Source organism: Protopterus annectens, chromosome 6.part0 (assembly GCF_019279795.1).
Source record: "Protopterus annectens isolate FY-2018-M chromosome 6.part0, PAN1.0, whole genome shotgun sequence".
NCBI classification, from domain to species: domain Eukaryota; kingdom Metazoa; phylum Chordata; order Ceratodontiformes; family Protopteridae; genus Protopterus; species Protopterus annectens.
The window spans coordinates 1,412,377,258-1,412,391,391 of record NC_056737.1 but is presented as its reverse complement, the minus strand read 5'-3'; the positions used below and the strand labels follow the sequence as shown (position 1 = coordinate 1,412,391,391).

General features: G+C 39.6%; 1 protein-coding gene across 1 annotated transcript in view; it reads left to right on the top strand.

The window, feature by feature from the left end:
* Positions 1-14,134, top strand: part of DARS1 (aspartyl-tRNA synthetase 1) — a gene marked incomplete in the record, with an annotated part of 1,501,614 nt that overhangs the window by 1,436,373 nt on the left and 51,107 nt on the right. The window contains 1 exon segment of the mRNA XM_044074962.1: positions 3,045-3,116. Coding sequence (XP_043930897.1) covers positions 3,045-3,116 — 72 coding nt within the window.

The window sequence follows — 14,134 nt, the reverse complement described above, 5'->3', positions numbered from 1 at the left end:
TCTATGACTGGAAGCATGTAACCCAAGCATTGGATCTTTCCAGAAATAAAATTGCTAAACGGGAATTCATGGAAAAGGTGAACCCTGTAACAGGACCCATTAAGGCAGGAATGTTTATACTTCCAACAGATGCATTACAAACATGTACTGTGTGCTTAGTTGTTTTACAAAAGGCTTTAGGAATATAGTCTCCTATTTATTTTAAGAAATGTAAGCAAAATGACCACCTAATGCTGAATAAATATATTTTGAATAACTAGGGTGATAGTCAAACCTTGATCAGAGCAGCAGCTGTTTCTGCAACCTTTCTTTTTTTTTTCCTGAAGGAATGGTGCAGTTTGCAGTGTTTGACACCTGTTTCTTTTGATTTGGTTATTGACATATAGGTTCTTAGAGTAGTTAGATCTGCTTTTGTTTCCTCCATTCTTCACTTGTCTTTTCTTTACCATCTTTCTCCTTTTTGGAGGTGTCGAGGCACACTTCTTTGTACTCTTATCCATGCCTATGGAATTTGAGCACCCAGTTGCAAGTCTGTTAATGAAAGTTGTTGTACAAGGCATCACCTTAACAGCAGATCTCCAAGTAATGTAGATAGTTCTTATTAGGTCATTTTTTTATACTTCATCCGGCTCTGGTAAAAAGATCATCTTTGTTTAAAACAAAAGTTAGTATGTTGTTTTGAGTATATTGAATATCTCTGTCAACCTTTCTGATGTTTACAAAGTATCTTTTGTGTTTGAATTACAAATGTTCATTCATTTTTTTCTCTTTTAACTGTGTTCTCCTATTCATGATCACAGAGGAGCCGAAGCTTTTCTCAGCAAGCTTGAGTGTAAGGTAGCAAACCTCTCCCAGAGGAGAGTCCATTCCCTCTTAAGATAAACACACTGACAGTTTAGAGAATCGGTAGTTTACTTGTCAGCACGTCTCTGGGATGTGGGAGGAAACCAGAAGCAACAGTGAAAATCCTCACAAACAGGGCAGGAAGCATCTGAACAAGATATTCCACAAATAGGAGCTGAACCAGAAAACTAAGTGCTGTAGGGGAGAAATTCTGCCACATTGCTGTGTTTCAAAATTTACATAATCTGTATAGTTAAAACTTTTTTTTTTCTTCACAGCAAAAATAAATTAAAGGGCTTACTATGTATTTTGAATTTTTTTCAATCTTTGAATTCATAATACTTAGGAGGATTGATTGCTTTGGCTGTTAGTCAACTTTATATGGCTCTTAAGCAGCTTACAAGTGTCTTGATCAGTGTATACAAATGAAATCAGATAATAATTTTTATGTACAAATTGTGATCAGATTTAGCGTACTCCCTGATCTAGAGGGGTAAAGCCTTGACTGTGACCCAGATGGTTCAAGAATGGTTAGCAGTTTTAATGCTGGAGGAACCAGCTCAGGAGGATGTGAGGGGCTGTTACCAGCTTCCCCACTGTGAGGTGTTGCCAGATCTGCTACATTGTTGACATGATCTGGAGGACAAGTGTCTCTTCAAGCAGCCTTTGATTTGGACACATGGTCTTGTTTCTGAGAGTATAACCTGTAGATTTTATGAAGTTTCATGGAAACACACATGCACTTCAGAGACAGCATAGCATTCTATTGTACAGTGGGCATGCGCCTCAGCCACCAAATGGGTGAGATTAAGCCAGTGTTTGAAAATCCTCTGAAGGCTGCCTAGTTGAGGACCATTTCATGATTCTGTCTCCCCCATAAATATGAGGATGGGAACATTTAGTACAGTAGGAAGAGATGTTTGGCAGATAAAGGGTGATGCAGAAAAAGGAATGTAAAATATTAAATAAATTACAATTCATATTGTCTAAATTGGAAATAAGATGAAGTAAATTGACAAATTCCAAAGCTAGAAGTTAGTCTTGAAGGCAAAAGAAGTGTTTGACTCTGAAAGTCAAACTGTAACAGAATACTTGAACCAGGTGGAAGTCATAAATGGTCATCATACAAGTAAAGCCATCAAAGCCTCTGTTTTTGATCCCCAGATTTACAAATACATGTGTTAATGAATCAAGAGGGTCATCCTTTGGGGGGGGGGGGGTGCTGATCCAAAGAAAACATACTTAGGGTAGTACACAAGAAGTTGTGTAAAAAGACAAATAAGGAGAATACAAAGGTAAAATTTTAACAACTTTGCATTAGAAAATTTTGGTAAGAGCAGGAAAATGAAAAAGAGGATAGAGCATAAAAGGTTAATTAAGAACATGCATCTAAAAGACCAGAAACTTGGTTGTTGTAGCAACTGGTAATAAAGTACAGCTTTTTGAGGCACTCATCAAAGCAGTAATTCATACTGCAGGTATCTGAAAGCAATTAATAGCCGTGTAGATTTACAGATATGGAAGATTTTGTGAAAATGACTAACTGCTGGTTATTGTTGTAATTAGAATTTATAAATATTTATATTTCTTTAAATCTGTGTTAATATTAAATGATTTTTTTGTGTGTGTTTAGCTTCCTCCTGACACTGTTCTCCCTGGCTTCCCATCCATGGATCCCCCGATAACTCCTTGACATGTACCCCAGATGTGACCCTTTGCCAGGTGGGCCCTCTGAATCCTTGGGAGGTCGAACTCAGCAGTACTCTAGGCTTGAGGAGTGAGGGATCCAATGGGGGGTGATGAGCACAGAGCCTGGAAGCTATCATTCTTGAGGCAGTCAATCAGTGTCCCTGTCTGTGGAGATTGCTAGTGCTGTGATGTCAAGGCATTGTTACCACTCCCTTCTGTTAACTTGGCATTTCCTGCAAGGCTGTTCATCTCCAGTGGAGGTCACACAGGCATTTGCTTCCTCCCATACACTCCCCCTGGGATAGCAGAGCTGACCCTCAGCCACTTCACTACAACCCCAAGCCAACCATCCTAGCAGCACAAATCTATTTCTAAACTCAGGTCGCCAGTGTGCAGACAGATACTGTGCCTCTGTATGGATAGCCTCAAGTGATTTTTATAGGTAAAATAAATGAAAAGTGGAATATCTGAGTAAAACTTAAAATTGTAATCTTATTCATTTTTTTCAACAGACCTGGAGAAAATCAAAGCATACATTGATTCCTTCCGTTATGGAGCACCTCCCCACGCAGGTGGCGGTATAGGTAATGTGTATTTCTAATGTTAGTTTGTTGTGTGCAGGAATTATTTCTTAATGTTGTTTACCTTAATAACTTCCATTTTTCATTAACAAATGTGCTGTAATTTGCCGTGTTTATTCATGTGAACAAACCAGAATACTTGAATCAATAAGTTAGTTCATTTTTAATTACACCACTTGGTTACTCTAGTCCAGTACCATTAGCAGTACCTCTTAGGGCAGTTACTTAAATATAGAAAGTGATAACCACAAATTGCTGAGTTGGTCCTGACCAAGCGATATTAAATTTATTTCCATGGTTGTATTTTATTATATTGGTTAAGTCATTAAACTCTCCTCAAACACAGCTCTACAACATACACATCATTGGCATTTCATTGCCATGGCTTTCTTTGCTTTTACATATTCAAGCTGCATTGTATTTGCTGCATTAATGTGCACTGTTAATATATGTGAAGATTTTAATCCTGATTCTTACATTGCTTTGATTGTGGCCAGAAGTCCTTTTATAACACACTCTGGGGTGGAGTAAAACGCTACACGTGTTGGTCCTCTCACCACACAGACTGCATTTTTCTGGGAGCTAAATTTGAAGGACCATTTACTTGTGGGGCTTATGTCTCACAGTGAAATGAATTTTTCTATGAATCAGCAGGTTCTACACTGGCCTCGGATGATGCAGTATCAGAAGGTACGGAGTTCTCTGACTATTCTTTGCCCAAACCAGACACTTTCATTAAATTTCAATACAGGTATTGCAGTGCTGAACCCCAGAAGTATCTCAATTTAAATATATTAAACTACAGTCCAGTTTGTCTTGGTGGTACTTCTAATGGAAGGACACAGTGGTGTTCATACATAATACAGTGGATTCAGATAATGTTTAATTAGAATTTATCACAAGTGCAAGTTACCAGTAAAAGTAAGCCTTGTAAGCACCAATACCTGATGGTGTAGGTACGGTAGAAGGGGAAAAGGCAATAATGGTCGATTTCTGGTAGTATGGGGTTACTGGCATTTTAACATTTCAGAGTTCTGCATTGTCTTAGTTTTGCCTGACTGAATTATTTTATATATTTTCTGGTATTGTTTTCTGTTTCTCATCTGTCCTGAAACTGGCTTTTCCCCTCTCCCCCACCCTATTCCTGTGGTGGTGTTATAGTTGGTGGCTTTGCAGTTGGCCACTCCTACTTTAAATTTGATCTGGGGTACCCCTCCCAGTCTTGTGTTCACTCTACTTAATAGAGAGAGAACATTTGAGAAGGCCAACCCACTTAGGTTCTTAACCTTAAATTTTTCTTCTGCTCCTTCTTGCACTTTACTTAAAAATGCAGTTTATTTTGCTCTTGCATCTTCTTAAAAGTACTCAATTGTATTTATTCTGCTCCATTTATTACTGCTTGTTAATAGCCTGATTAAATTGTAGCTATTAGTTTAAGCACTTGGGCTCCAGACCAGTTATTTTACATTAAGAATGTTTATGGTCTGCACTGTTGTGGCAGGACAGGTAGCTTACATCATTCTAAGTTGGGTGCTGATTGAAGGCTCAGTGTCTGTTATTCTAAAAGTGTATTAGTTCTGGTTAAAGCACTTGGGCTTCAGGCCAGTTGTTTTTCATTAAGTAGGTTTGTGGTCTGCACTCTTGTGGGAGGAGATGCTAGTTTCTGCCCTTCTGAGCTGGGAATTTCTGGTTAAAGGCTTATTGTGCCTGCTTATTTGAACTGTTTCTTTCTGAAATTGGTTCGCCTTGTTTGCTGTAGCATAGACTAAATTCAGTCACCCTGAATCTAGCTTTGTTTGTATAACTTGAGCACTAATCCAGGCCATCGTTTTTGGAGAAGGTTCCCCTGCACCCCAGTGGCAGGAGTGTGCAGTTAGAACTTGTCTGATTGAAGACTGCTGGAACAGGGCTCAGTTTTGAGCTTTTTACTCATTAATGTGTTTAAACCACTTTGCTCCTTTTCTATTAAAGACTGCTGGAACAGGGCTCAGTTTTGAGCTTTTTACTCATTAATGTGTTTAAACCACTTTGCTCCTTTTCTATTATATAAAAAAAGTTGCACTTTATTCATCTGCTTTTTACTGTATTTGTGTTTCTTCTTACGTTATTACTTTATTTTGCTTTTGCTGCTTGTTCTTAAAAGTACTTAATTGCATTTATTCTGCTGCATTTATTACTGCTTGCTAGTCACCTGATTAAATTATAACTGTTATTCTAAGACTTTGGTTAAAGCACTTGGGGTTCAGACCAGTTATTTTACATTAAGAAGGTTTGCGGGCTGCACTGTTGTGGCAGGACAGGTAGCTTACATCCTTCTAAGTTGGGAGTTGCTGATTGAAGGCTTAGTGTTTGTTATTCTAAAAGTGTATTAGTTCTGGTTTAAGCACTTGGGCTTCGGGCCAGTTATTTTACATTAAGAAGGTGTGGTCTGCACTCTTGTGGGAGAAGAGGGTAGATTCTGCCCTTCTGAGCTGGGAGTTTCTGGTTAAAGGCTTATTGTGCCTGTTTATTTGAACTGTTTCTTTCTGAAATTGGTATGTCTTGTTTGCTGTAGCATAGACTAAATTCAGACCTGCTGAATCTAGCTTTGGTTGTATAATTTGAGCACTAATCTAGACTATGTTTTTTTTGGAAAAGGTTCCCCTGCACCCTAGTGGCAGGAGTGTGCAGTTAGAACTTGTCTGATCAAAGGCTGCTGGAATGGGGCTCAGTTTTTAGCTTTTTATTGGTTAATTGGTTTAAACGAGTTTGCTCATTTGCTACTGTTATATTAAAAAAAAAAATACACTTTATGCATCGCCACTTAGCTAGGGTTAAACTATTCCCAGCGCCATAAAGTCTTCTGTTCAGATTTTCCCTTAGAACTAGCCAGTTTTTTAGTTTTTGCACTCAAATCTGTTTCTTTGAGCTCAGCACTTGTTCAGAACTAGTTGTAAGCACTAAATAAGCTACAAATTACTACAGCACTCAACTTTCCTCACTTGTCTAGAGGAAAACAGTAAGTACTTAATAAATAAGAACCTATCCAGGCATGTCTAAGGGTCAGCTCCCAGTGTTTTCTTCTGTCTACATGATGAATCTGGGCATCTTGGTCAATGCAGAAATTGCCTCATGTACACAGACAACCCTCTCCTCCTACCACCCAACACTACAACCTGTGAGAGATGCACTTATATTGCCAAACTGGAAGCAAAGCTCTCTTCACTGAAGACTGGACTAGACAGTCAAGAGGAGAAGGTAAACACTTGCACCACACCACACTCATCACATAGTCCCTCAAAACCTACACCACCAAAACAGACATATAGAAACACAAAACATACACCTACATTCGCGGAGGCTCTCAATAAAAATCTGCTCAAGCAACAGAGACCTCCAAAGCAGAAACGCAAGCAACCTGCAACACCCAGCACAACCCAAATGACACCTAGGCCACAAACTCAGTGTGCCACTCCACCAGAGCCCATAAGGCATAACGTATCCAACACTCTAGTCATAGGTGACTCTGTAGTCAAGCACACTGATGTTCCACTCACCAGGCTAAACAAGGAGAAAGTTACTGTCAGCTCCCTGTCAGGTGCTAGGATCCGCCACATAATGCATGCACTCAGATCACTCCACAGCAAGAACAAATATGACTCTGTCATTGTCCATGTTGGTGTGAATGACCTGAGACGTACCTCCCTGGACTGCATGAAAAGAGACATGGAGGAGCTCTTCGATCTTGTAGCCCAGGCAGGTATGACCCTAGCCCTGAGTAGCATCCTGTCATCACCCAGAATGATCAACACAAACTTTGGAAATTACACAGAAGTGCTGCGAGTTGCACTCTCCACCCAGCAATACGCAATATTAAACAGAAAAACGTAGTTCCAAAGTAGTAAAAGGTAATAAAACAAGTAGTTTATTAAAAAATTCACATAAGGTTTTTAACTACTAAGCTGCTGTGATAGTAAAACATGTGTCATGTCTCAGTGTGCCGGCATTAGAACCAGCAGGTCTAAGTCTAAAATGAGATCAAAACAATTAATCTAGTAGAGCATATACAAATGTAAAAAAAAATATATATAAAAATGTGTTAAATGTGTATATATATATGATAAAATTAGTACTAATATATGATTAGGTGAAGAAAAATGCATATAATCATGTGATTGATAAAATTCCATGAATGAATTAGATATACAGTATAAAATATATATACAAGCAAATCAAAGGTAACTAATAAGTAAATAATTAATAATAGTTTAAAAGTAGTAACACAGTATTAAATTAACATCAAGGACATACTACAAAATGTCTATCTAGTTAAACTCTTCAGTTTCAGGATAGGCTACAATGTGCAAGTTTTGTTAAGACCTGGAAATGAACATGCATTACTACAAAGTTGCCAGTACAATTCTAATGTTTCCAGCCGTGCAGAGTCAGGACCACCTCTGCCGTCTGGTTGGACACAATTGATGGCTCTAAATAAGAATGTGTGATGGGAAAACTCTGATGTATGTTTGGCTAGTGCGTTCTCTAATTTTCCTTTCCTGATATAGTATAGATGTTCATATACCCTTTCACGTAACCTCCTGTCAGTCTTCCCAAAATAAAATGCCAAACATTGTTGACACTGTGCTAGGTAGACAACTCCTTTAAGACTGTCTGTTAAATCTGTTTTTAACCTTGTATGTGTAGTTTCTAATACAAAATGTTTCTCCAGTCGTCATGTGAGAACAAAAGTTACACGTTACGTTGAAACATTCCTTTTCTCCATGAGGGTCTTAATATTTTACTCTCCATAATTTGTTTTAGGTTCCTACCCCTCTTCCAAACTATTTTTGGTGTGTCTGGCAGTTTACTTCTTAACTCATGGTCATTTTGTATCGGTGGCCAATTTTTGTAAATAATAGATTAAATAAATTCACTATCAGTGCTAAAAGGTGTTATGAAAGATAAATCCAATTGACTGGTGTCGTTGTTTTGAGTCTGTACTGTGATGTGTAGGCCATGACCCAATATTGGTTGGTAAAAGCCTGACCTTCTTTTTTCTTGGACTTCCTCAATGAGGTTAATAATAAGCTGTACTAGATAACCTCGATTGATGAACATGTTTTGTAATGTTTTACATTCTTCTGTAAAATCAATATCCCTTGATACCATCCGTGCGGCCCAGACTAACTCGATAGACATTTTGTAGTATGTCCTTGATGTTAATTTAATACTGTGTTACTACTTTTAAACTATTATTAATTATTTACTTATTAGTTACCTTTGATTTGCTTGTATATATATTTTATACTGTATATCTAATTCATTCATGGAATTTTATCAATCACATGATTATATGCATTTTTCTTCACCTAATCGTGTGTTAGTACTAATTTTATCACATATATATATATATATATATATATATATATATATATATATATATATATACATTTAACACATTTTATATATATTTTTTACATTTTTATATGCATGTGCATACAGTTTTACATATAAGTGTTAGTTGGGAATTTTGTTGTATTCCACGAACTACTTTTTCCCAGCTTTGCATATTTGTCCACTCAACAATCAACATAGTCCTAATAATTACATAGATCTACTAGATTAATTGTTTTGATCTCATTTTAGACTTAGACCTGCTGGTTTTAATGACGGCACACTGAGACATGGCTTATACATGTTTTACTATCACAGCAGCTTAGTAGTTAAGCTTAGTAGTTAAAAACCTTATGTGAATTTTTTAATAAACTACTTGTTTTACTACCTTTTACTACTTTGGAACTACATTTTTCGATTTAATATTGCTTATTGTTGGGTGGAGAGTGCAACTTGCAGCATTTCTGTGTAATCACCCAGAATGATACCACAGTACAAGGACAAAATGACTGACTTCAACAATTGGCTAAGCCTCTGGTGTCGTTCTAAGGGTGGATACAGTGTCTGTCTGCCTGGGATGACATGATCGACAGACCAGGATGCTTTCCCAGAGATGGCCTGCACCTGTTGCCCTTGGGATTCTGGATACTGGCTAAGACTTTTGCCACCCTATATTGCCTTTTTAGGCAAGGTTCAAATGACAAATTCACCACCGTAACAGGTACAAGCAAGCAAAATCTGAGGGTAATGCTACTCAGTGCTTGAAGTCTAAACCTCAAAATGCATTCACTCGAGGCACTCCTTAAAATGGAGAACATTGACATCTGTGCAGTGACAGAGACCTGGTTCAAGGCAACCCTGCATTACCAGGCTGTAATTCATACCACACCTTTCGGCCACCTAACCTGGACTGAAATACTAAAGTCAGAGGCGTGTCCATATTCATTGAGGATATCCACACCTCCAGGCTAGTTGCTCAGCATAATGCACCCAAGATTATCCAAGTGCAACTAACTCTGGGCAAGACCGCAATCCAAATTGTAACTTGCTACAGATCCCCCACCATGCCCCAGGATTCCCACTCCTCATTTTTTGATACACTGGAAAATATTAGGGTACAACCCAACACCCTAATAATGGGTGATTTCAACTACCCCACCATTAACTGGGAAAACTACTCATACCAATTCTTTTTCTCAATGTTATCTGGAATTCATAAATTCCAGTGCCTTGGATTAACTTATCCACACCCCCCACCAGGAGCAGTAATATCCTAGCCCTGGTCATTACCAACATGGGCGACTGGTGTTCCACACCAGAGGTCAATTCCTCGGTCAGATCCGACCACAAGCTAGTCACCCTAGACATCCACATCCCACCCCCACCCCCCATTAGGGAAACCACCGTAAAAAAATGTCTCCATTGCCAACGTCACGCTTCTTAAGACAGAAGTGGCAAACTTCACGACACCCATGCAGACGGACAGTAGAGGTACGACTGCTGAATCCTACACAAATGCACTTTATAAGAGCTTACACGAGTGCATGGATCGTGCCATCCCTAACAGAACCAAGATGCTATCTTCCAAAAAAAGGAAGCCAATCTGGTGGTCCCCTGCCATAAACAAACTCTACAACAGAAGAAAGAAACTGTTGCAAAAAAAAAAGTAAAATCCCATGATTGGAGGGACTCCCTGGTCAGCCTCAGTAAGAAGCTGAGATCCCTCATAAAATCCTCCAAACCTAGTTATGAAAACAAAATCGCCACTGATTCTAAACACAGCCACAAAGCATTCTATAGCTATGTCAAGAATTTCAATGGCAACACTCAGATCTGCTCTGAGTTACAGCACAATGGCACTAAATATACAGAACCAACTGATATTGCCAACAATCCTGGCAGATAGGTTCAGTGCTAACTTTACCCCTCACTCACCCCCTAAAGGGCCCAGCTCTGTACCGGAAGAATGCAGAGTTCCTGTAATCATGGCTGCACAGGTAAAAACCACTCTCTCCAAACCCAAGAACACAGCATCCATGGGTTCTGACAACATCCCAGGCTGCATTCTACACGAACTACAGAATGAGCTGCCCCCCCCCCACCTAAGCACCATGTTCAATCAGAGCCTCACCTCAGGCTTTGTGCCCACTGAATGGCACACAGTGACGGTTATCCCATTCCACAAAGGGGGAGCCACCAAGGACCCCGGGGAACTACTGCCCCATTAGCCTAACGAACCTGGTCTGCAAGGCCATGGAACGTATCATCATGGAACTTATAAACAAAGACATTGGTAATCTCCAAACTCTGGACACCACCCAGTTCGGGTTTGTAAAAGGCAGATCAGGTCTCCTAAACCTGATAGACTTCTTTGAAGCAGTCACCAAAGCTGTAGACACACAGCCTATCTAGGTCTCACTAAGGCTTTTGACACCATCCCCAATCTGGAATTATAGATAAACTCACTAAACTCGGTAGGTAATCCCTATGTCACAAGATGGGTTGCTAAATGGCTCACTGACAGAACCCACACTGTGAAAGTCGCAGACTCCAAATACAACTTCAGAGCAGTGACAACTGGAGTACCACAGGGTTCAGTCCTGGGTCCTCTCCTGTTAGCCTGTACTTCAGAAAAGTAGATACCAAACATAGAAGGTCTTTGGCTAATGAAGGTCGCAGATGACTAGGAGCCATAATCGAAACTCCTAACGATGTGGACATCCTGCAAAAGGGCCTCACTGACAAAGATGCCTGGTGTCAAAGCCATGGCCTCAAGCTCATTGCCAAAAAGTGCATTGTCATCCCCTTTGGTTAAAACTCTGTACCCTTGAGCTACCACATAGGTGGTAGTCTACTTAACACTAAAAGTGTGATGAGACCTTGGGACACAGGTGGGACAGCAGTCTCTCCTTTGATAATCACATTGCCACAGTAGTCAGGAAATCCTTCTACATGGCACACCTCATCACAAAAGGTTTCTCATCCAGGAAAAAAGAGGTCAGTGTTCCCCTCTACTCATCACTCGTTAGGCCCATTATAGAGTACAACGCCCCTTTTGGTATGTACCTCACAAGACATCTGCAACAACTGGAAAGGCCGCAGAAATACCTCACAAAGAGGATTACTGGCCTTAAACAGATGCCCTACACAGACCATCTCAAAAAACTCCAGCTTTACTCCGTCGCATATCCCCTACTCAGAGGCGATCTCTGCCTAACATACAAAGCTATGTCAAACCCAGAGCTGTTGGACATGCTCCACTTAAAGAAGTCCCAATCCCTCCGAGCTACACGCTCTAAGGACCTAACCTTGTCACCACAATAAACAGAACATGCTGGAGGGATAGATTCCTGTTCCAGAGACTTCCCAAACTCTGGAACAAATTACCTGTATATATCAAACAAAGCTCGTCGTTAGCACCGTTTAAAAAAAATCTTGATGATTGGATGGGAAATGGGAAATTCACCCCAGGGATCACCTCTGTGGCTCTGCTCGATAGGGGCACAGGAAAATAATTTTCTTGGGTGGCGAAAGCCAGGGTACCTTTTTGGCTAGACTTATATAGGCCCTAGGGCCAATAGCCTAGTACCTACCTATGAACTGGTGGGTTAAGTGTAAAAAATATACCATCTTTATGTCACTGAAGTTTAGAAGGACACTGAAGGGACTGAAGAAATGACTGTAAGTAAAATAGATATATCTGTAAAAAATGAGTTATTTAAATTATTTGTTATATTGTCAAACAGTTTTGTATAGGGAGTAGTCGAGGATATTTGAATGTGAGCTGAGGGAGTCTTTTCAGTGACTGCATTATATGTTACAAATTACTTTTTGCCTTATTATCTTTCTTAGTTGTAATGCATCCAGGCTTTTTGCTATAGCAGGGAGAAGCAAGTTAAAGTAAATATAATGTTGTGATCTTGGGATGCTGGGATGGGAGATATAAAACTGTATCATCACAGTATATGTAGAATTAAGATAATCTCCCCTGTTTTTACAGGGGAGCTAATCAGCAGTACACTTGTTTTTACATGGGTGGATGTCTAAATTAGTGTTCTTGGTTTAAGGTATAGACAAGGGTTTTTTAAAGCAAATAGATTTAAAAAAATAAGACAAAACGATGAAAGGCATGAAAAACTGTAGTTCTCTTGTATTTGGCAAGTCATTAGTCTTGTTTGTCATAGTTTATAGATGTATACAAAGCTAACAACTACCAGTGCCCTTAAAAGCTTAACTGTTCAACCCAAGTGTGATCCACAAATTGGATTTATATTTGATTTATAGGGAGTGATTTGCTGACTGCCTCTGTCCATCAGAGACATAGGATCCAGACCAGGGCTAAATTTATGATTTTCCATCCATTGGTCCAAGTTGCACTTAAATAAGGATAGAAAGGAACTCTGTTTCACATGGACGGGGGAGCTTGTTCCAAAGAATGGGAATTTTCTGAGAAACATATCTGCTTCTACAAACATGTTCTGTTTATGTTACAAGCAAAATGTAGGTCTTTTAATCTAATAATTCTGATGCTGTTTGTTTTGCGGATGTGCAAAAGATTCATCAAAATTGGGTGCAGGAATGCCTTGTAAGCCAGGCAAAGATCACCTCTGAGAAGTCTGTATGATACTAAATAAAGGTACAGGCTTTGAGGCGATTAGCTTAGGACATTGTGTTTACTCCCTATATTCTTTTTGTAAGGAACCTTTGTGGATGTTCTTGTTGCTGGGTACATCTCATCACGTACATAAAGAAGGGGCATTTTACTCTGTAATCGGCCTGATGAGGGCCAAGTACAGTTGTGTGATGATGACCTGCCTGGACCTAAATGCCATGCTCTTGTTTTTAATTTGAGCAGCATAGAAGGATTTTCTTACTATTTTTGGCACATGTTGGTCGAAGGCTAGATTACTATCTACATGAGTTTGCAGATCTCTGACTAGTGAATCAACTTTTAAGAGTATTTTATTGATGTTGTAGTTACCTGTGGTAGCAGACTTCCCAAAAGGTACTGTAATGCATTTCTTGGTACTGAATTATAAGCCATGGCTTTGGCATCAAGAATTTGTCTGTATTAGACCTTACTGAAGGGTGTTCTCGTCTTCAGGGAGATTCAGTGACTGCTCCCGGTTTGCAATCACCTACGAACTTGGTTAGACAGAGGCCTTTGACATTGACTTTGACATCCAAGAAGAAGACACCAAAGAGGAGTGGACCTAGCACAGGAGGCATCTTGGGATGTTATTGGGGCCCATTGAGGCCGTGTTCTTGGCTTTAGTGAGTGCAGCTAGTCCACGCTCCCTAGTTATAGTTGGGGTGGTTATGTTTGAGGGTATTATTGGAGGATGGTTGGAGGTGGGGGGTGGGGTAACTTGGACTTGAATTTGTCTGTTAACAGGTTTACTATATCGCCAGGCTCTGTGAATGTGGCACTATTAACCAGCAGTTCACCACATTGCTGTGTGCTGCCCTTGAGGTTTGTGACGTAGCTGTAGAGGGCCTGGTTATCTTTCACCTGGGAGGATATCTTAACCTCAAAGCTGGGTTTGCTTGACCTAATTTACCCCTCTTAGTTGCCTTTTTATATTGATGAGAGACGTTTTAATTTTATGAGAATTACCCTCCTGATTTTTGCCATAATTTTTTTTCTT